The sequence below is a fragment of the Thunnus maccoyii genome, chromosome 11, assembly GCF_910596095.1.
Source record: "Thunnus maccoyii chromosome 11, fThuMac1.1, whole genome shotgun sequence".
NCBI lineage: Eukaryota > Metazoa > Chordata > Actinopteri > Scombriformes > Scombridae > Thunnus > Thunnus maccoyii.
In genome coordinates, this window is record NC_056543.1 from 6,865,996 (window position 1) to 6,888,712 (window position 22,717).

At 40.7% G+C, this 22,717-nt stretch overlaps 1 protein-coding gene across 13 annotated transcripts in view; it reads left to right on the plus strand.

Moving 5' to 3' along the window:
* The window catches only part of tns1b (tensin 1b), a 174,445-nt gene that overhangs the window by 96,913 nt on the left and 54,815 nt on the right, over positions 1 to 22,717 (plus strand). For 11 of the 13 annotated variants that reach the window (XM_042425614.1, XM_042425619.1, XM_042425620.1 and 8 more), the window contains 3 exons: positions 944 to 982; positions 16,119 to 16,160; positions 21,794 to 21,843. In XM_042425614.1, coding sequence (XP_042281548.1) covers positions 944 to 982; positions 16,119 to 16,160; positions 21,794 to 21,843 — 131 coding nt within the window. Of the gene's footprint in view, positions 1 to 943; positions 983 to 16,118; positions 16,161 to 18,642; positions 19,005 to 21,793; positions 21,844 to 22,717 lie in introns of those variants that run through there. The other 2 variants (XM_042425625.1, XM_042425624.1) reach the window with 2 other exon arrangements.

Below are 22,717 nucleotides of genomic sequence, written 5' to 3' on the forward strand. Positions count from 1 at the left end.
GACATCCTGTTTGTCTTCATCCTCATCAAACGGTCATCTTTTTCTGGAAGCACTTCATTTGAATCTTCTGTTAGAGGCCATTATCATTATACTCCTTCCTGTTTATCGGCCCCGGTCCTCATGCTGTGACTCCAAGCTCACAGAATGATTATGGAAACTGTCGGATGGTAATCGGATTAGCCCGGGCCCTCGGCAGATCATGAGTTCTGTTGGAGAAATCCCACCCGCTGAATAACGAACGCTTGATACATTGGTCGAGTTAAACAAGATCTTACTTATGTAGGACCTGAGAGGTGAGATTCGGCTTTTCAGTCCGATTATGGTGGTGCTCATTAGCTTGGCCTTTAAATTTCCTCATTGCAGTGGAAACATTGTCCTTTCTGATGGAAATGCTTCATACATGTTCACTAAAAACACTATAAACAGTTTTATTTAAACTGCATTAAATTACTTTTTGCAGCACATCAAGCTTTTAACACAATGATGATCACCACTGATATGGCAAACATGATGCCTTTTTTATTTGCATCCAGTAGACTCAGAGAAATTTGCACTTATTTGGAGTTTCCGGACACCTGGAGTGTTCACTCTCCTTTTAGCTCCAGTTTAGTCTCCACCAGCTCCAGAGGGATATATCTGGCTCTATAGCTGCTAATTGCTCCACTATTTTCACTAGCTAGTTGCTAATTTTGTCTGTCTGCTGTTTGGTGTTGGGCAGGTAGTGTACGGTGGGTTTATCTGAGCTTTTTTGCTAACAGGTTGATGAGAGTGTGACACTGGGTTTGGCTGTTTGAGCGACGACGAGAATCGTCACATAGTTTACACGTAAATGCAGCTGTTGCAAGAATGTTACATTGATCTGTTGCTGTTCCTAATGTACTGCACATTAGAATAACTGCAATAAATCAACAATACATCTGACTGGTTTTCTTTTTGTTTTTAGGTGTCTTCATCTTGTGTTCCCGCAACAAACTATGAGCTGGTGAGTAACACTTTTTTTTCTTTTTGTTTTAGTAATTGCTTCCATGCAGTACATGCTCAGCAGGCATTATTGGGTCCTTCCTGGTGTAGAGTTATTGCAAACAGGGTTGGGGTAACAGCCTCTATCAGCTACACTAACAAGGCAGTTACTATTGCAGATAATGATCCATTATCTGGAGGCCCCCTCAGACAAAGTTGTGATTTAGGGCTATATAAATAAACCCGAGTTCAGTTGACTTAACCATTGTTTGGCAGTTGTTCTTCTAAAATTGAAATGGATTTTAGAGTCATAAATCCACTAATTGATGTGGCATGAAAACAAAAAAAATAATCTAGACGAGAAAGGTAAATAAAATGCGGTGTCCTTAAATCTACTATATCACGATGACGTCTTTTGGTCTTTAAAATAACAGTGAAGTGGGACGTAGTCTGAGTATGAAGTGATTTTGCAAGGGCAATAAAAACTACGCTTGCTTCGTTACCTTATTTGGTATTGGCATTAGAAGCTGTGTTAGACTTGGATGTGATTTGCTCACTCTCTTTCTCACATGTTGTGCGTTTAAATGGTTTTGGAGTCTTGACAAACCAAAGCAAATATCCCCTGCGCTTTTCTCTGCTCACACAGAAAATATTTCTCAAAATTTCTTGTTTTTCTTTCATATAAGCTGCAGTAATCAGGCAAGAAAATATTATTATCCTCTACAGATGCTTTATATACTAGATTGTTTCTACATGAAGACATCTGTTAGACGTCCAGCAGCTTGGGCCAAACTTTCTGGGCATTGTTAAAGGCTTGCTCTTGACTCAGAGTCTTTTGGTTTCTGAAATGAATGCCTTTGGACCAAAGTGCAAGAGAACTTACCTCAAACTTAGTCTATTTGTTGGCCTCCGTATGACATAAACATTCCCTTCACTAACTGATCCTGCAGTCTGTTAATGCTGCCACTTGTCTGCTGACAGCTCCCACAATTTGTTCTGGTGTCAATCAACTTCAAGTTGCTTCTAGAAAATATTACAACACCTGAGTATGATTGCAGTGTGTGCAACACTTCATAGGGTTTTCATAGGCAGGTCTAAAATATTCATTTTTATGACCAAATTTGCAGTCAGACAGTGTACAAGAAAAAAAATAAATCGTTAGTGAAATAGTTTGGCTCAGCTGACTTAGTTTTCAGCAGGTTTCAGTTAGGATATATTTCTGTCTGTCCTCGTCCATTATCTGTTTTAATAGAGTGAATAAAGGCTGAATGAAATGGAAGAAAATAGAAGCCTCGGGGCATCTCTCTCCGTTTCACCTTCTTTCTCCGCTGCTTGCCAATAGGAGTGTCCCTGGAGGCTTTTGTGCCTGCATTAAAGGTGCTGATTGCTCTCTCATAAACACTGACAAGCTGAGGTATAAAACAAAAAGGAAGAAAAACTGATGAAACTATGTGTGTCATAGCTGACAAGTCCAACAATGGTTATGTTTTCTGGTAGCCTGAAAATACAGCCAGATGGACAGTGAAGCTATTTAAAGAATATGAAGCACGGGAAGTACATATGTACTGAACACCTGCTGAGATCCAGGTTGCTTTCATGCACCTGAAATGTTATATTAAGATTAGATGAGTAAATCATTCCACTTGTGAGTACAGTGTGTGTCATCCTTCTGGTGTATTTGCTGCTGTATGACAGGAATCGCTGTTTGTGTGTGTGTGTTTTTTTTTTTTTGTGGACGTGCAAGCCTGCATGTCTTAGAGTACTCCAGTCTGAGGTGTGTGTGTCAGCTCTCCTCAGACCCTTGTTTGGTGAATTCCTTCGCTCACAGCCGGAGACCAACGTGATTTACCACCTTACTCAGGTGCAGACTGATTGCAGCATCGACGATATATTAACCTAGCAGGAGAAAAAAAAATGCTGTGAGAAAAATGCGAACCTTTCCTTTTTGTGAATCCAGACATTCCAATGAGATTGGAGAAGCGACAACGAATACAACTTTATTACCAGATAATAATGCTCCACCCTGAATGAAGTGAAAATCAAATATTTTCATACAAATGTTCCTCAGCTACAGAGGAGTAACAAGTGCTACTTTATGAGTTCACTGTTTCGGTTGGCCTGAGAAGTGTTTTGAATTTGAGACATTTTTAAAGCTGTACAAAAAGTAGATAAAGAACATAAATAATCATTATAATCGCAAAGGTAAATAAGTACTTTTTTGTAAATAAAATTGCCTTTTTGGAGGTGGCCAAAAATATTAACCCCACATGTTTGAGATTAACATTAGAGGTATATTAATTCTACATGTTTTCACTATTATAATTAGTATTTAAATTTCAGTGGTTTATATTTGTCTTTGCAAAGAGCTGGAGCAGACTTGTGATGTCAGTCTGATATGAGGTTGCACAACCTACACAACCGATATCAGAAGTGTACTGGTTAAAAGATTATTCCAGTTGCAGAAATGTGACTGGAGCTTCTTCCTTTCCTGCCCTCATTGAATATTACTCATCTCCCATCTTCAAGGTGTTCCAACTACAGGTGCATCTTGTTTTTGGCTTCATTAAAATCATGTTTGAGAACTGTTGTAGTGTCCAAGACTGCTCACAACAAGGTCTAACTGCTCGAACTGAACCGTCTCTCATGTCAAGCACGAGTGCAAACTTTGTGCTGACTTGAAAACTTTTTTCTCAGATTTCAAAAATTTGTCTGAGACAGGAAACTTGGCAAAAATCATGCAGTCTGCACACGCCTTTGTAGAACAGCAGAGTCATTGCAATAGTCACAGATCTGGATAGATGCAACTGTTATTGTAGTGATTATTTTGACTTGTGTTGTCAAACTGGATTTAAGTTTGATTTATTTGTGGAGCCACAGTGTTGGTAACTGACAGAAATAGGACACTATGATTGTGTAAGACATAACTGCACCAGTATGTTGACGTTAAATCAGTGTAATTATGAAATTAGTAGCCTCTTGGTCCTGATTTAAATATAGAAACCCACCAGTCACTTAACTACTGAGCCTATAGAGTGAATATAGGATGGAACAACCCGCTGTGGGAAGGTGTTGCTAACGGGCAGTCTGGTTGTACTGATTGATGATGTGTATTTGGAAGATCCTATCCAGCAGTGTGGATGACAGAAGTGACAACCCCCCAACCAGACCCCCCACACTTGGACGTGCATGGTGTGCTGTAAAGCATGCAGGGAAATATTCCTCAGATGTGCCCTCATGTCGAGCCAACGCTGCCAGGAATACGTTTCATTCTGCAAAAACACAAAACCTGGATGAGCGATATTATATTAGGGATTCTGGTGAGGTACACTGCACATCTAAACGCATCACCCCCGCCCCCCCCCCTCCCCGAAACACACATAAAGAAGGCATGCACTCAGATATGCAGAGACACACACTGAAAACCATAAACCACAAACACCTACGTCACTCAGCTTCTTTTTTTATAGGTCTTGTGTAGTGGGGGAACAGGGCCAGGACATTGCTGAATAATGAGTAACTGCAGGGCAAAGATGGTCTAGATATGGTCCAATTAGCGCTGTGTTTAGAACCACACATATTTCCCTGATGTGCCCTGTATTATGTTCTGTATACAAGCACCAACCAGGCATCCTGTGACAATATCACGATCCTAGTCCCCCTGGGAATGTACGAACTAGCCAGTACATAAAAATGGACATATTTCACATTCAAGTTAGAGTCTTGCCTCTGTGTTTCTTAAGTGTACCACATGAGAATCCAGCGTTATCTAGTGTGTGTATATTACATAAGACCTGAGGGTGCTGTGTGAAAGACTGGATGTCATGGTCAAGTTTTTTTTTTCTTCTTTACAGGGTTTTCTTTTAAATCACATACTTATTTTGTACGACAAGTTGTTTTAACTACGTCAGAAATCAAAAGTGTTTATAGCTGCTCTAACAGCCGCACTTGAAGGCGAAGTGAAAAGTTGGCCATCATAAATTTGATGTCAGAAAGGTGTTGGGGGGGGGAAGAGGTTTCTCAAGCTGTTTGACAATCTGACAAGCAGTTCTGACTTGAGTATACCGGCGCCTTAATATTCAGCAAATTATTAATGCTTTGTAATGCAGTTAGAGGTTTGTTTACATGGCAAAGCTAGTGCACCTTTCTGAAAAAACATCTTAAAAATCACTTGTTTCTTTGACTTTTTCTTGCTCATATAACTCGTATTATAAATCTCTGGTTTGTGCAGTTTGTGTCATTGTTTTTCTGCAATGTTTGTTTTGAAAAGTGCTACTATGTTTGAAGTGGCAGTGAAATTTACATATTTCAATCCTGAGAACCACTCAAAAAGTTCCTCTTTCATTCATAACTTAAAGTGTTTACATATTTGTAATTCATATGGTTAAAAACAACAGTTCGGAGCTTTTCAGTTTACAGAGATTAATTACGAGTAAGCAGTGGCTTGTACAGTGTACAGTTTTATGAAGTCATCCCACCAAATTAGATTTTGCAGTTAATGGAGTCAAAGCTGTTCCAGTCCCATTCACTGTGACCTATTACGATAATGGACTTTGTCTGCACGTTAACCTGTAATTGAAGCCGGGCTCAGACTGCAGGGTTTTTGGGCGGATTTATCACTGATTCACCCCTCCTGACAATCAGAGGAGGGATCTGGTTTGGGACCTTGGTTGGTACCGATGTTTTGTCCAGATTATCTGATGATGTGAAGGGTTTACAGATCCGCTCACAGGGCCACCCAAATCATTTCAAATATGTTTGATATTTAGGAGTTAAAATCTGGATGATCATGTCAATACTCTCAGAACAGGACCGACATAGCCAATGAGAGAGAGCTGACAGTGTTGCCAAGCAACGGTAAACATTCTAGCCCTTGAGGCTAACATTAGCTATTTATACTACTGTTGCCAGATATTAAAACTGATCTCACCTCCAGTTCTCGCAGTGTTTCCCCAACCAGTTTTTCATCCAGACTCGCCTTCTGCTTTTGTTTTTTTTCTCACCACAAAGCATTTTGTTTACATCTGCTTCCCGATGAGATCATATGAGATCATGTGAGGTGGTGCATTGCTCTCTCTGGCACGATAATCTTAGTAATATCCTGTAATGTGTGATGTGCCATTATTTTCAGATCTTGTAGCGTGTGCATGTTTGGAATTAGAGAGAAGGAACATCTGTGAAGTTTCTCCCTATGTGTGTGTGTGTGATGCAACACGATTTCAGAGTCAGGATTATAAAACTGCTGTAGTCTGAGCCTGGTTTTACTGTCTCTAGTGTTCTTACCGATGTTAGAAAGTACAGTATGAAGAAACAGTTCAGACTGTGGTCACCCTCAGCCTGTTTAGTAATGTCGGCCTTTCCAAACTACTCCTATATATACCCATCCACCCTTGCGTTTCGGCGTGGTTTCCGATTGTTGGTTCTCCTAATAAACAGCACTTCAGTTTGTTTGAAAGAGGACTGAGATTTCTCACACTTTCACATTGGCTCTGTAAGAATATTCGCTGCCAGCTAAGTTTTAGTAACAACTTTCTTATCTTTCCAAATGAACACAATCATGTTTTCCTGACAAGGCTTTTCTTGTGACTGTAATCATGACTCTCGTGTCTCAGAGGCAATGAATAAGTGAGACATTACAGAAAACAAAGAGCTTTTAAGTAGAACGTCCTGTTTGGGTGGTTGGGCATAAAGCTTTAAACTTTGACACAGGAGACCGCGGTTCGCATCCTGTTTCCTACCAACAGTCAACGTCGGTTTCTTTTTGACTATCACCATGTTCTTTCTCTGACCATAAACAAGTAGTTTTTGTGCCTAAACCTAACCAAACTTTAACCATAGCGGTGGTAGAAAACAGTCATGAATCACTTTTACAATGGCATTTTGGAAGGCACTGAAAAACCACGTTGTCCAACGGGTTGTTTGTGAAGGCACTGACATACGACCTATTCTGTCCTTTAGGTTATTAACTATACATACTTCTCTTATCATAGCTTGAATTATTGCATGATGTACAGACCATATTTCCCATGCATGGGGAGTGCAGTCTTAGATGCCAAAGAGGTGGAAAAAAACCATTCATAATATTCATGATGAAAATTATTCTCATGATGTTTCTGTTATTACCATATTTGGGGTTAAAATAAAATATTAGTGGGTGGGTAAAATGTGTGTGTACATACGCATGAGACTGAGTAGACCCCCTCCACACACACCCACACACTCACACACACACACATATACAAACACAGACACACACACACATGCGCTCAAGGAGTAAAAATACTTGGCAGATGCCTTTAGAGACTCCCTCCCCGCTCACATGTTGGAGGAGGCTTTTGGTTACATAACAGAGCGAGAGGACGGGTCCATATCAGTAGGAGCAGGAACGAAGGCGGGGTGAGAAACACAGAGAAGTCAGAGGTGGTATAGGGTCACAGACAGCTCAGGGGTTTTTCCCACAGCATGGACCGTCCACTCTCCTCTCCTCTGGTCCTAAGGGATCTCTGGCATTTCAGAAACCCCCCCCCCCCCCCACCCCCCTACCCCAAAGGGAATGGGAATAGGAATAAGCGTACACACTCCAAACCTAACCCTAACCCTGGATACTCACACACAGAGGCCTGCACAGCCCCTCCTTCATCAGCGCTGTGTTTACATTTCTGGGACATGGCTGTGTGAAAGCTGCAGATGAAAGACCATGGAGCATGAGAGAGGAACAGCTGTGGGTGTGTGTTTTTGCTCATGTGTTAGGGAGACTGTTGAAGTGATAGGGTGGGGCAATAAATAATATTATTTTTTATCAAACTTTGGTGGTATTGTATTGTGGAGACTGTATTGTGTTATCATTTTTTACAAAATCAAATATCCGCATTAATGAATCCAAGGAAATTGGGTAGTGGGTTGTGGTGGTGTACTGGAATGCATTAAACTGATGTGTTATGAAGTTTTCTTAATATATTGTCCACCCTGTTACCATTGCACGAGGGGGGCAAAATATTAGTACACTATACAGTTCCAGTCAAAAGTTTGGAGACACCCTCCCATTTCCTTGAATGGTACTATATAGGCACAGGTGTTAGGGTGGGGGTATCATATATATACATATTACATTTTTGACATTTTTACTTGGCTGTAAATTATTCAAAAGTTCATATTCGTGTGTTTGGTGCACATCTTGGACTAAAAAGGCCTAAATCACCAGAAATCAGCTATTGTATTGGTATGTCAGATAAATAGTCACTTAAGCATTTCATTGTGAAGTTCTTGTTAAGTGCAATAATTAGGAATTAGGACTGTAACATGAACTAGAAAATGAATTGGGGCATTGTCATCCTGGAAGAGAACACTCCCATCAATATAGAGATGTTTCATTATAGGATAAAGGTGATGACTCAGAACAACTTTGTATTGATTTGTAGTGACCCTTCCCTCTAAGGGGACAAGTGGACCCAAACCATGCCATCAAAATGCCCCCCAAATCATAACAGAGCCACCAAACTGAAAGTATAAAAGTTATAAAAGTATAAAGCATAAATATCCTTAAATAGCTGAACGTATTGATATATGAATGGATTCTGTAAATGAAAGTATTCAGAAGTAGTTGGCCAGCGAAAAACATACAGAGGAAAAAGAATAACAAAGCTTTGGATAACAATAGTGTGACTGCTGAAAGCAATTGCACATTTTCAATCTTACATTTGGCACCTGTTATTAAATCCAACAGTAATTGGCTCTGAGGAGGCTTCAGCTCTGGTGAAACAGCATTGCCTTTTTAGGCTGCCACTGGAGAGTTTTGTCACTTCAGGAATGAGCATCATTTAGACTTTAAAGTTATTTTTTTTAACTTTGCAGAATGACAACAGAGCTGTTGTTGTTTTCAGTGGCTGAGAGTTCAAATGTGTGGATTATTTACACTATGAAGAAAGACTGATGTGTCAGGCCAATCATCATTATTACAACTAGTGTTTTGAACCAGGCCTGCAGTTTGTTATTACTCCCACTAGAAGGCACTATTGGACATGTCCGTGTTAAGCCTTTACAGGTGTTGTGTGTCACATCTGTCAGTGACACCCACAGTAATGGGTAGTGTTTGACACAAACACAACACAACTCACAGTGCAGGAGCGTTTATACAAACAGAGGGAAGTATTTCAAAATGAATTTGCAAATATAATTCGATTTAAAACTGTTTCCACAGTCTGCCGCAACGGTAACTGTCATTTCAGACAATAACTGTCTGACAATACATTTATTTTTTTCCCTCAGCCTGAATGGTTTTCATCATTTTAATTTGGGCATGAATCACTCGCCTGCATGAGAAAACATTGTCAAAATCTTAACATTTTTCATTGTTTTTGGGATGTGTTTCATTTTCTGCAAATCAGACCCCGAGGGGAGTCATTTACTGTAACGTGGCTCACCATCACACGTTCAAGCAATTTCATTACTGCTGGAATCACAAGGAATGCTGCATAATTTCTCATCTCATCAAAGCAAGATGAAAGTTTCTGCATTGTTCCAGCAGCTTAGTTGAAACATAAGCACATCGAAGCATGCCTAAGCTGTCAGTGTGGGATATTATCCAAAATGCAGTGTAAACATAGGAGTAGAGCTGGTGCATAGCCACACTGCTGCCAGTGCAGATGGTGTGTGTGTGTGTGTGTTTTTTTTTCAAGCCTCCAAAGAAAGCAATTGTTTTAAAAATGTACGAGGCCATCCGAGGAGAGAGAGGCCGAGGGAGGAGGAGGAGGAGGGAGGAGGAGGAGGAGGGAGGAAATGATGAGTGGCACTCGCACACACCCTTGGTCTGACTCATAGGCACACGCATATAGACACAGGGATATACTCTAAAAACAACAGCAGAGCTTCCCATATGTGGTTAGTGACATTACACTCGCTGTGCCGGGGAGGGCAGCGCCAGTACACACACAACACACGCAACACACACAACACGCACAATCAGCATTTATAATAATTTACAAGACCAAAAAAATGAAGGTTTTCTTTCAGCTTCTTTATTTCAGTTTCACACATGCACACAGAATCAGATATCGCTTGCTTAGCTGACTAACTGAACATAAACACTGAATCATTCCAATACTCACAACCAACGCTGTCTGTTTCCTTTCAGGGAGTAATATTCTCCCTCTCTCTCCCTATCTCACACCCACATGCACACACCAAAGCGGTGATTTTTAACCACCCTGCAGTCCACGCTGAGCGGGCTGGGCCGAGCTAAATGGGTTGTGTCTGGAGCTCTAAAGATGAACATTTGTATATTTAGCCCTGGGTCATTTCCCCAGAGGCTCTGCTTTGGGTTACGTTTATTCCCACCGCTCAAGGGGGGAAACTCCCAGTGTGCTAGCTACCTCTGCTTTCCTCAAGACGTGGGCTATAATTTGGTAAACTGGTCAAAGAAGCCACTGTGCTCATGTGAAAGAAAGCACATGGTACGGTGGTGGCAGAGATAAAGCGATGCGGGTGAAAGGCACACTCTGATGTGCTGTACTTGTAGGAGACAGACACGTGGGCCCTGTCCGTGGTCTCTCATCATCTTCGGCTTCGCGTGACAGTTTTCACTCAAACATGAATAACAAAGCTCCTAAACTCAGTCCTATTGCAGGTAATTAGTGCTGGTCTGTGAATAATCTTTGTATTTTACTCTGGTGGGGAACAAAAAGAGTACTGGAGGGAAATTCAAGCTACAACTTGGTCTTATTTTTGTAGATTTAGCCATCATGCCAGTTGGTAATATTAACATTGTACCTACTAAGTTAATTGCTTAAGTCTAGGAACACTGGTGACATTTCTAAAAAGAAGTCAGGGCAAGAAACACAAGCAAATTTGTCTAATTTTCTATAGAACTGTCCAATTTGCACATATTATTTGAGATATTACATTGACTATATAATTCACATTACTCAAATATAATACTAACATCCAAAAAGTGTCATTATATTTATTGATTGATTGATTTAACAGCTGCATAGTTGGGTTGACAATGTTTTGATGTCTGACTGACAGTACATGTTTACAGCTCTGTGCTGTAGCAGCAGCTAGCGTTAGCTTCAGTGACTGACAGGACAGCGTGTTTCACAGCTCTGACTTCAGTCTGTGATGTTCTTGAAAGTTTAACTGGGAGATTCCAACATCTGTCTGCCAGCTGTTGCATGGTCATTTACACTTGAATGCTAAGCTATCACCTTGGCCATCTTTTATGAGCAGAATAAAGATAGTTAACTTCTAACATAAAAAAATGATACAAAAAAATACAAAGCCATCTTTGACAAAAATGTACAGGCAACAGCTTTTTCTTTCTTTTTTGTTGTTTTTGTTTTGTTTCATTTGCTACTAAGTGTGAAGGTACTATGTACATTTTAATTAGTATTGTGGCTCTTGGAATTTGAAAATGGCACCGTTTCAAATGGATTTTGATACCTACTGCACTTACTGTAGCCGTTCGGGAACACAGTTTTCCTGTCTAATGAGGGATCATTACCAATATTTCAGGTGTGGTCAGTTTCTAACACCCAGGTTGTGGACTGTGACTTGAAAATAATATGATTCAGCAAAAAATAATGAATAATAATCATAATTTTACAAACCATTGTGCAGTAATTATTTTTTCCCAATTTTGCACATTGCATCTTTCTTCTTCTTCTTTTGAACTAAACTAGATCGTCAGCTAAATCGTCAGTCACGCTATTAGTTATCTATTTGATCTAATTGTGTCAAAACAAACAAACAAAAAAGGACATTGAAAGTTTAAGAGTTTCCTTAGAGGAGGCTGCAGAATGGCCTAATTTTGTCAAATGTAAGGACAGCTGAACCTTTGTTCCAGTTGTGATACGCCTGATAACGCCCCTCTGGGCTGCAAGAATGGTGTCAATATGCACTTGTTGAAGTAAATTTTTATCATTGTTATTGATCAATAATAACCCAGATCTTCCAGATGTATTCATAATATATTGTAGAGATGAACTTGTTCTTTTGAGCAAAAATGTTGTTACAGTGTTTCTCTATCATTATGTCTGTTGCTGTTTTGCTATTGGAGAGATAAACAGTCTGTATTTAGCTCCTCTTATGAGAACAAAATGTAATATGATGCTCAGCTGACTTGGCTCAAGGTGATGGCATTGCTCTGAGCAAGGGATGTGCCAAGGAGTCAGAAAGGCATGATCGAAAAGTACATACTTAAAATATTTAGGGCGTAGTAGGAACAGATTTGTCTTTTCACCCTCTCCACAGGTGCTGCACAGCTCTTCTTTACACTCGCATCTTTTGTTATTATGTTTAAAGACGATACTGGTGTTTTCTTACTTTAAGAGTCTGCTACAATCGGTTCTGTGGTTGTGCGGCTGACATTCGCTGTTCCACCACATGTTCAGCTGTTGAACAAAAACCTCTGAGATGGAAGAAACCATCAGATTTACAGTATCAGTCTGACACAGAGCTGCATGATTCTGGACAAAAATTAGAATCATAATTGTTTCTCTCAAGAAATAAGCTTTTTATTTACAGCTGTGCATTGATACCATCAACAGGGAATGGTTCAGTCTGAAAATTATACACATTGTTGCTTTAATAAACATTTCTATTGATTTTATTGTGTTTATTTTAATGCAACAACATGATCATAACTGGAATGGGACTGTAAATCAATTTTGCATTAGGAGCAGATCTCCCTGCTAATGCCAATGTGCAGACAATGTGCAACTAAGATTGCATTGCATGACACAATTAATCCTGCGGCTTTAAGGCCATAAAGTGGCAAAATGAAATTCATACTTAGGTCTTTGCCAAATATGTTGCTAGAAGCTAGGTCATGTAAGGACTGCTAGCAGGGCTAGTTTATGAATGACTGTAGCTGGCAAGCTAATGGTCAACAGCCTAACGAGTGCTACTTAGTGACAATAGCTCACTTAACTTATTTCTGGAACTGTACTCTCAGGATTGTACATATTTTATTCAATATATTGGAAGAAAGCTTCTGATAAACTGTCACTAATGGGGTAATAAGTTCACACAGTTTGTTTAAGAGATGTATTTGTACCATTGACTCCTGTGTTATAAGTGTCTATAAACAATGCCTGTTTTGTGAAGTGGTTTATACTCCGGAAGAGGACAGTTAGATAAAATGGGATGGTGCAACACTGCTAATACGCTTCAATAGCTTCCTCTGTTTTAGACTCTCTGGCGCAAATTTGTGTTTCGAAATTCACAGCAGTTGAACTCAGTATGAAAGATTTGCACAGATTTACTTTGTGCCTGTGATTGAATCCATCGATTGTGGAGATTCCACCCAAAGTCATTTAGTCTATGTTTGCTTATTGTGTGTTTTCAGGGGCATATTTTAATTTCTGTGCGCTGGGACTTGAACTTTTGACCTTGTATCTGAATCTCACTATGACACAGCAAATTCATGGCTAGAGTGGTCTGTTTACTATTGGATTTTTATCATTTGAGTCAATGACATACACAGTCTGAGTGGTTTAGACAAGAAGTGTGTGTCATCACAACATTTTTGAAGGTTACACATCAGTTTGTACGTTTCCCAGCATCACATTTGTTTTTAAATATGTTTGTTGGGTAAGTCCAGTACAACTCTTTAGCCCTGCTCCATAAGGACGTCTTAAAAGCCAAGATCCATTCGAATCTGTGATTAGACAGACACTTAATTTGAGGGGACGGCATGACAATATACAAATAGGTCTATTTTGTGTTTGATGTCATCAGCCTCAGTGCTCCATTTCCCCTTCAAATGGTTCCTTTGAAGAGCGTTAAGAGAAACTGCTAAAAACTTCCTCTGTGGAATATTTTTGCTGATACACAACTTCCCAGGCTTTCTCATGCTTTCTGAATTAGTTGCAAGTCCCAACTACAATATACTCACACACATACACACACACACACACACACCGGCCATCTGGCTGCAATTGTACAAAACGGAAACGCACATGTTAGAATAGATCATTGTGAGAATTGTTTGTGTCTATGTGTGTTTTTCTGGGTATACACACAATGGCTCTATTTGTGTGAAAATGCCTGCGGCTGCAAACGTTGGCCTCGGAGCAAATCCGCGCTCTGCTTTTAGAGCCTCAAACATCAGTCTGGTGTTTCCTTTTCTTTATTCCTTGAAACAGTTCTGTCTTCCACGTGTCGGATGTACAATGCCAAACACACACACACACACACTGACTTTACGTCTGGTAGTTTTTAAATGCTGTAAGTTGGTGAAGTTGGAGTTTTGAGGTAGAGTTTGAATGATGCTATGTTAGTGGTTCAGTCTGGGCGTTCAGAGTCTGTATTCTGGGGCCTCCACAGCCAGACTATAATTTCCCTTCTGCGTTTACTGTTTATATTCTACTGAAGCATTCGACAGAAGCACAGAAGCAGAGCATCCTTGATGTCGCTGCGCATCTCCCTGTGTGGGATTACCCAATGATCACTACCGAGAACCAGGCTTCCACTATGAAGTCACAATTTCCAATATTTTAACAGCACAACAGCAGTGAATGTGCTGTAATTTACCCAGCATGGTCACACATGTTTTTTGAAATACTACGAGCTTGAGGCTATAATCAGTATTTTCATAATAACAATCGTTCAAATGACTATGTGTAATGCGAAAGGAGTTTCACATTAGAGAGAATTATCACCCAACTCTGCAGTTCCCCTCAGCTCTACTGAGCTTTATAGCGTCTTTCAGCTCATTGTGGTTTTCCGGCCCACAACTTTACTGTTTGGGTTCAGTCTCACCACTCTCATAGCGTTTTTCGGCCACAGCAGTCAGCTGTTTTGTTTGTGAAATAGCTCTAAAAATAAACTTTATGACAGACAAAGTAACAGACTGGATGGTGATCGTAGTGGAGCATTTAGCAGCTGAAGAAGCAGATATTTTTTTCTCAGGAGTCGGTGGAGACCAAAACAGAGATAAAAGAGGAGGGAATATGGGATTTACATTCACCAGATAGACACAAACACATCTCCTAATGATTGCAAATGTTGCTCCATTTCTGCTGGATGTGTAAATAGCAAAACGCTCACATTACTTCAACTTAACTGTAACTTTCCCATCCAACTACTCGATGCATCAGTTTTAAATAAAGAGCTTTCCTGATTTAGATAAGGAAATACTTTGAACCATTTTGGTTGGCATTCAAAAAGTATTGAGGTTTGATATTTATCTTTACTAATTATGACAACATTTTCTTTGTTGCAGTGCAGACAATTACTTAAATTCCTATGACATCATAGTTGTCAGGAGTCCATTATAATCTACACCAGAAAGATCTACAGAGATAAGCATCTTCCAATAAAAATCACAAAAGATTAACTCCACCATTCTCTCTCTTGCTGTTCAGTTTGGATGAAATCATCATTTCTTATATACTATGTAAATTATGTGACGTTTTCTCTGCAATGAAAAGTTGAATTGACTTCCCTCTCCGCTACATATAGATTTGACTGACGTTTTAGAGACCGCTCAGAAGGATTTTTTAATGCTTCATTTAGTAGGTAACATCTGTGTGTGTTAGTCTGAGGTTAGCCAAGCCCACACAAGCTCATGACATCATGGGTCGCTCTGATGTTTTCTTCTTCTGCTCTCTGCTATGAACCTCCCAGCTTTACCTTCATCGCCACTCCCTCTTTGCCCCTTTGCCTGCCTGCCTGTGTGTCTCAGCTTCTCCTGGTTTCTCTCATTTCTATCAGCCTATCACATCTGTCCCTCCACACACTCCTTATTTCCCTTATTCTCTTTCATTTTCTCTGTTTCTCTCTGTCCCTTCTTTTCCTTTTCCCCCTCTGCTTGATCCTCTCTCTCTCTCTCTCTATCTCACTGTCCACAGCTGTATATGGTGTTGAAAAAGAGAGTTCCACGGATGGACTCTCTGGTCTTGGCTAATGGAAGCAGACTTGTCTTTTTGTGTAAATATTTGCACAGAAGGATTATAGATGGTCCCACGCATTCAAGGTGGAGCCCCATTCTGCTTCAGGCCACATTAGGGCAAAGAATGCCGCTGAGTGTAGCTTTAACATAAGCTTACGATGTCATGAGATGATGTGACATGACATTAACATAACAGGGTGTTGAGTTTTTGAGGTATGAAGTGTTGCAGGTATTGATGTCACTTTCCATCTCTCTTGTCTTTTCTGAACAGGCGCCGAGCAGTGACCTCCCTCTCAAACATGTAGACACCATGGTGAGTTTCAACTTGCGTGTGCATGACCCCCCCCCCCACCCTCCCCATTAATCTCTGTAACACTGGTAGACCCATCACATGCATTTGATGCAGGAAAGGAAATAATTATGAGTGGATAAAGGCTTCCCTGGTGGCATGAATGGCAAATATACCTTCAAACAGCTGAGACTTTAATGCTTTATAGAACAACTTCAGCCACATATTTGATACATTATAGAGTCTACAAATCATTATTTCTTTTGCTCTCTGAAGTATGGGAGTCCAATAGAAGTACTGCTTGGTTTGCTGTTGGCAGTTTGGACTCGACTTGGCATGTTACAAATCTAATTTACTGCCCTATTCATGCAGTTTTCAAAAATACCACACATCTAATGTTCAGATCAAACAAAAAAGTACCAGCTTTTTTTTTTTATAAGATGACTTCAGACCTCTTACAAGCCAAACAGGGAATTTCTTTGCTATGAATCAAGCCAGACTGCTGTACCAAACAGCTGAATCTGGTCCCATTAGATCTATTTGCATGACTGTTTTCAAAAGCACATCAGACACTGATTAGCTGCTGATTTGTGAGAAGGGAGATTAGTTAGTGCAACGTAACATAATGCAAAGATTTCTATTTACGCCTCCCGCCATGTATGCAGGCGTGCAGGCAGGTTAAAGGTCAGGGTCAGCTGAGTTCACAAGTTCATTATCACAGTTTTTGGAACAATCTTTCCCTTAACCAAGTGCTGCCAGTGCCCAAACACAACCATAAAGAGTTTAATGAAGCTGCACTTTCTACTAGCAGCGATTGTGCTGCAAGTTGTCTCTGAACATTTCACTCATATGTTTAAGTATCATATGTAAGTATCAACATTTTTGCAACTTGCCAAATATGTTAATTAACATTTTCAGCCAGCATTACCTTTCTAGCAAAAATATATTTGCCATGGCACCTAAATTGTGAGTGTTGCAACCGTGAGCAAATACGCTTTTCTATATGTCTGCGTCACATTAAGCCTGCTGCAAAGCAAATACATGTACCCTTGTGCCTTGATCAAGTAATGCTCAAAGTGAGAGTTTCAAAAGATGTTTAATGATGCAAAAGTTGCAACACTGAGCTTCGGTTCCTCCGTGACATCTTTGTACACAAAATGAGAGTATACATGTTTGCCTTGGACTCACTGGGCACTACTTGACTATGACATAACTTCCTGTGAGTTGTATTTTGTCTGGGAAAGGAAGGATCAAGTAACTGATTTAGAGTTACCACCCAAAGCTAAGTGCCCACTTTCTCCACAAGGACAAAAATAAACACATATACCAGTGTGCCTGTGTGTGTGTGTGCGGCTACTTTTATTGGCATTTCCTTTATAATTCCTCTGTTTTCTTCTGCAGTGCAATTCCTTGATGTGCAGAGGAGCACAGACTCTTCCATGCAAGAGCTTTCATATCAGACAGTCTTTTGCACAGCTCATGAGTTTCACCTCTTAGGTCATAATTTGGTCTGCACCTTAACTGAGGGACAGAGCCCGAAACACACCCTCGTTATAAGTATGTGATTAAATGAGTTTGGATTTCATGCATACTGCGTGATTACATGTCTGCACAATAAGCTTGTGTTAGAGTTTGTACGCATGAGTGTATCTATGCGTACGTGCGTGTGTGTGTGTGTGTGTGTGTGTTTGTGTGTGTGTGCAGCTGCTACTGTCTGGTCATGGGCATTTGCTGCGTGGTAACTCTGTGACGTCTGGGAGACGTTTGGCCACGGCTCATTGCCTCCGAGCATCGAAAAGATTTGTCTTATGACTACATGAGTCTCTCTCGCTTCACTGGATCAGTTTATACTTTGCTTGGATCGTCTTCGCTTTGTTGACTTCTATCGAGTTTTATTTTAGTTTTTTACTTGGATATACAATGTAGGCACTGTTAGTGAAGGAGCGGCGTGCAGCACTTTAAAAAAGTTAAAAAGTTTGAAGTGCAGCGTTTCTGGAATTATTTTGATGATTCTTTCTGTTATTGTGTTTGAAAGCTGAGAAAATTACAGGAAACAGAGGGGAAGTTCTGAATACTTAAAATACTTAGCAGTGCTGACATTATAAAGTATTGTTAAGAAGTCTTCAAGAGGAAGGTTATTTGTGAATGTGAAATTGCCTGTGCAAGAGACACAACTGTCTTAATGTAAAAATGGGTTTTCACAGATAGATACACACACACAAACACACACACACAAATGCATTTGATTGGACATGAGTTAAGATAGAAAAGTGGTAAAGAGCTACAGTCAGCTGACTCGTGTGTGTGTGTGTGTGTGTGTGTACAAACAAGCACCAATCCCCACATGTTTGCCTAGAGTGACAGAAAGGGTTTGGGCAGTTGAAATTTAGACCCGTACACAGATGAGAAAGGGGGGGAGGGAGTGAGGGAAAAGTTGAATATGGGGGGAGAGATAACGTGATGGGAGGCAGAGTAGGAGGGGGAGGGTGGCCCGGTACACAGACACAGAGAGGGAGAGACAGAAAGGGAGTGAGGGAAAGGAGAACACAGAGCGGACAGAAGGACGAGACAAGAAGTGCTGTGGAGGAGTCTGGTCTGAGCCAGAGCATGCAGTGGTCCACTGCAGGCAACTGCCCAAAATAGCGCCCTTGGTTTTTTTTTTTTTTCCCTTCTTCTTCTTCTTCCCCGTTTCCTCCCTCGCTGTCAGAGAAAAGGGAGAGGTTTCGCAGAGGAAACTGCGCTGCCGGACAGAAAGCAGTGAGAGACAGATAGAGCTCTCCAGAGATGGACCGAGGAGGGTCTTTGAGAAGGCGGCTCTCCTCTCTGAGGGGGGCATGGCGATGGAGTACGGGCTACCTTTTCAGGAAGGTAGGGTGTGATGGAGAGACGAATGGTTGGATTTCTTTGGATGGATTTAGTGTTTACATCTGGAGACTCAACTGGAAAGTAGTCAACACGGATCTGCTACTTTTCTCGTGTCGGATTCTTCAGTGCTTGTTTTTTTTTCCCCCCCCTACTTCTTCTTTGTGATAGTTTCTCTCGTATCTTTCGCAGACTTTTACCAGCCCCCAACGTCTTTTTGCCCCCCCCCCCCCCCCCCTCCTCCTCCCTCCTTCGCTCCCTTGCTCTTTCTCAGATGGTTAATTTGTATGGCCTGCTTGTAAAGTCAACCTCCGCAGATGGTTTTCATCTGGAAACAGGCCTGCAGGACCCCCCACTCCAGTTCCCACCTCCTCCTCCTCCTCCTCCTCTTCACCCGTTACCTCGCCGCATCTCCTCCAATCCAAGTTCTCAAAGGAGAGAAACAGGTCTTAGGGTTTGAATTGTGTGCTGTTCACAAGCTTATGGATTTGATATTGATCTGCTTTGGAACCTTTGCAATTGGGAAACTAATATTTGAACACAAGTGATCTCTGCATTCATGATCTCTGCTCCTGCTTAATTACTTCTTGCTTAAGATAATTGAAATTCAGTAAATTTCATTCATATAATTCTGGTATTTCATGAGAATAAACGTCTTCCAGTTTTTCAGTTGTATCAAAAACATCAATGTGACCACAGTGAAAGTCATTATCTTATTACTGGCCGTAGCTTCGTTGCAGTGCTTTTATTTACCCAGATGGTTGCACTTTAACTTAAATATTGTGGCTCATAAAATTCTCTACACACCAATTCAGACTAATTTGAAGGAAAAACTATGAATTAACTGCCATCGCCGCAGCACAATACAAACGGCATCTCCTCAGAACTCTCTCCCGGTCTCTAATTAAGATGTTTTTGTTTCTTTGTTTGCAAGCTGGTTCAATGATGGCACCGTGTCATGTGTGTTGGCTCTAGGCACGTTTACCTTGCCACTCCAAAAATCTGAGGACGTTTTGATCATCTCACGGTGGTCCGTTTAAGAGGACTTTGGGCTTTTCTCACTCTGATGCACATTAAGTCTCAGAGCCCCACTCAACACAAGCACTCTTAACCCTCTTCATGGTCTGTGCCTGTGTTTGAACCTTCTCTTTTAGCCCGTTTCTTGGTCATTAATCTCTGTCCTCTTCTGGCGACACTCTGCACTTTACAGCCCTTCGCAACATACTGAAACGTTTAGGCCAAAGCACAGACAGAAAAGGGGGGGGGGGGTTACTTTGTGTCACCTCAGGTGGGCCAGGGAATCATGTGAACAATGAGGATGTAAGATGGAGCATAGAATTTGTCAGATAAACTGGTTGTATTGGAAAGAACAGTCGACAGGCTGTATTATCTGACCTGTTCGTGTCTGTGTTCACAGTCCCTCCACGAATTTGCAACTTAACACAGATGAAACCACTCTCTGCGATATTTGCAATCTTTACTGTCACTGGAACTGATTACTTATCATTAAGTTCTTTAAACAATCACAGTTGTTTATTGTTTTTTTTATTACCTGCAATGTGCTGCAAAATAACAAAGTGCTTGCACAATTTCAGCACATTTTATTTTGGAAAACCTGCTGCAAATTTAGTCATTTCGGGCAGCAATAACCTACCAAAACAGACATTATAAACCGGTCCATGAACATTAAGTACACACAAATGCACTGGATGTTGTCTCTGTGTTAAATGTGCATGTTGACAGTCAGCTGTTAGGAGAGTTGAGCGGGCTGAAACTCATCCGTGGTTGGCAAATGTTGCTCTTCACACCGGTGGTTAAGCCAGCCAGTCTGATCTAATGGATGATGATGGATCACAGCCCCTCATGTGTACATGTGACCCGAACACAGCAGGGGGAGTGAATAAGTCCACATGGCCTTTGACCCCCTCCTCGGGCTGGTTTGAGGGGGAGGCGAGGCATGCCAGGCATAGTGGAGCCAAACACAGTCAATCACCTTCAGCTGCACTTCCTCTGCAAGGGCCTCTCTCTCTCCTTCGCGTTGTGAGGATGCCATGTGAAACTCTTATCCTCACACGGTGCTGCACAGGATCATAAAGGATATTCCATCACAGGGTTCATATACACACTCGGCGTGTAGTGTGTTAAGGGCCTAACAATGTAAAGTGGAGCAATAATCAGAATTTGATCATGTGTGGGTTTATTTTTAGGTACAATTTCAAATGACATGCAACTGCCTGTTGTATTGTGTTACATAACAGTACTGGAGCAGATTGGTTCATATACATGGATTGAATGTAACCTCGTTCAGGCTTATTTAAGCTATATTGGATATTTCTGTGTTGAAGATTTAGTTGCTCACTGAGGAAGAACTGTTGTGAGTTTTCCATTGTAATCATTATCCTAAATGAAACTATAAAACCTTTTAATAATAGGCCGACTCCTTTTGCAATCTGCCGCGTTTCCAACTGTTCAGATTTAACAACATTAACAAGATTGAACTTGCAATATCAGTATAGAGCAGCTTGGTTCTTGGACTGTTTTACTTTACAAACATAGCAGCTGAACCCACAGTCAGAAAGAGGTTTTTTTACATACTGTAGAACCACTGATGTCATTATGCATTATATTGAAGCCTCAATGAAGCATAAAACCCAATGAAAACCAAACACCATTGTTGACACATAGTATTATTTCATGCCCTTTTCACTGTATTTACATTTTTAAAGCAGTATTATTGTTATGAAAAGTTGGCATATGCATAGAATAATGAGAAAGTTGTTCTTTGTGTTTTGCAGGGCTCGACAAAATCCTCAAAGAGCATGGAGTCACGGCGCAGACCATCAAGGTAGGAGGTCCTCTCTCCTCTCCTCTCCTCTCCTCTCCTCTCCTCTCCTCTCCTCTCCTCTCCTCTCCTCTCCTCTCCTTGCAGCAACTTTCCCTTAAAAGGCTTAATTCGGCTTATTGGACTGTATTTATTGACTTATTTTAAGAACTAATCTCCACTGTTTTTTCCCAAAAGGACAGAGAGAGATTAAACACAACTCTAGAAATTCTCTATCACTTTTGGCTCGAGATATGAAGCATTTGAAACGAATAGTTTCGATGTGATATGATATTTTCTGATATTACCCAGGGAATTAGTGAAGCAACATGTCCTGCAATTGAACTGGACCTCACACTGTTTTGTTGGACAAAAAGATATCTGGTGTCAACCTCTCTCACCTCCGTCCTCAGGGAGTCACAGATGTTGTCGGTTGTGTAATTAATGTGTAAAACGTGACACCACAACAGTTCAGTGTTGAACCTCTTCGCTAAGCTTGAGTGACATTTTCATTCCTGCACAGTTAATCAGAGAGTTGATACAGGGTTATAAAAACAGTGAAACACCTGACACATTATCACTATCAGCAGCACATGCGGAGTATGTGTGAGTCCCTTTACTAAATAGATTCATCCATATAAAGAGAAAAACTTAAGGCTTTTCAGGAGCGCATAACTTTCAGTCATATGGCAGTTATCTCTTATGTAATACACTAACTGAGGAAAGATATACAATCAAATGAGCGGGTCCAAACAAGCTTATTTACATTCCTACACAGGCAGATAATCTAAGATGATTTACAGCATTGTTTTTTATTTGATAAATGTACTGTAAGCAACCTTACTTTACTATTTTTTTCTGCATTTTTCATCCAAGTTATGTGACTTCTAGTTGTATA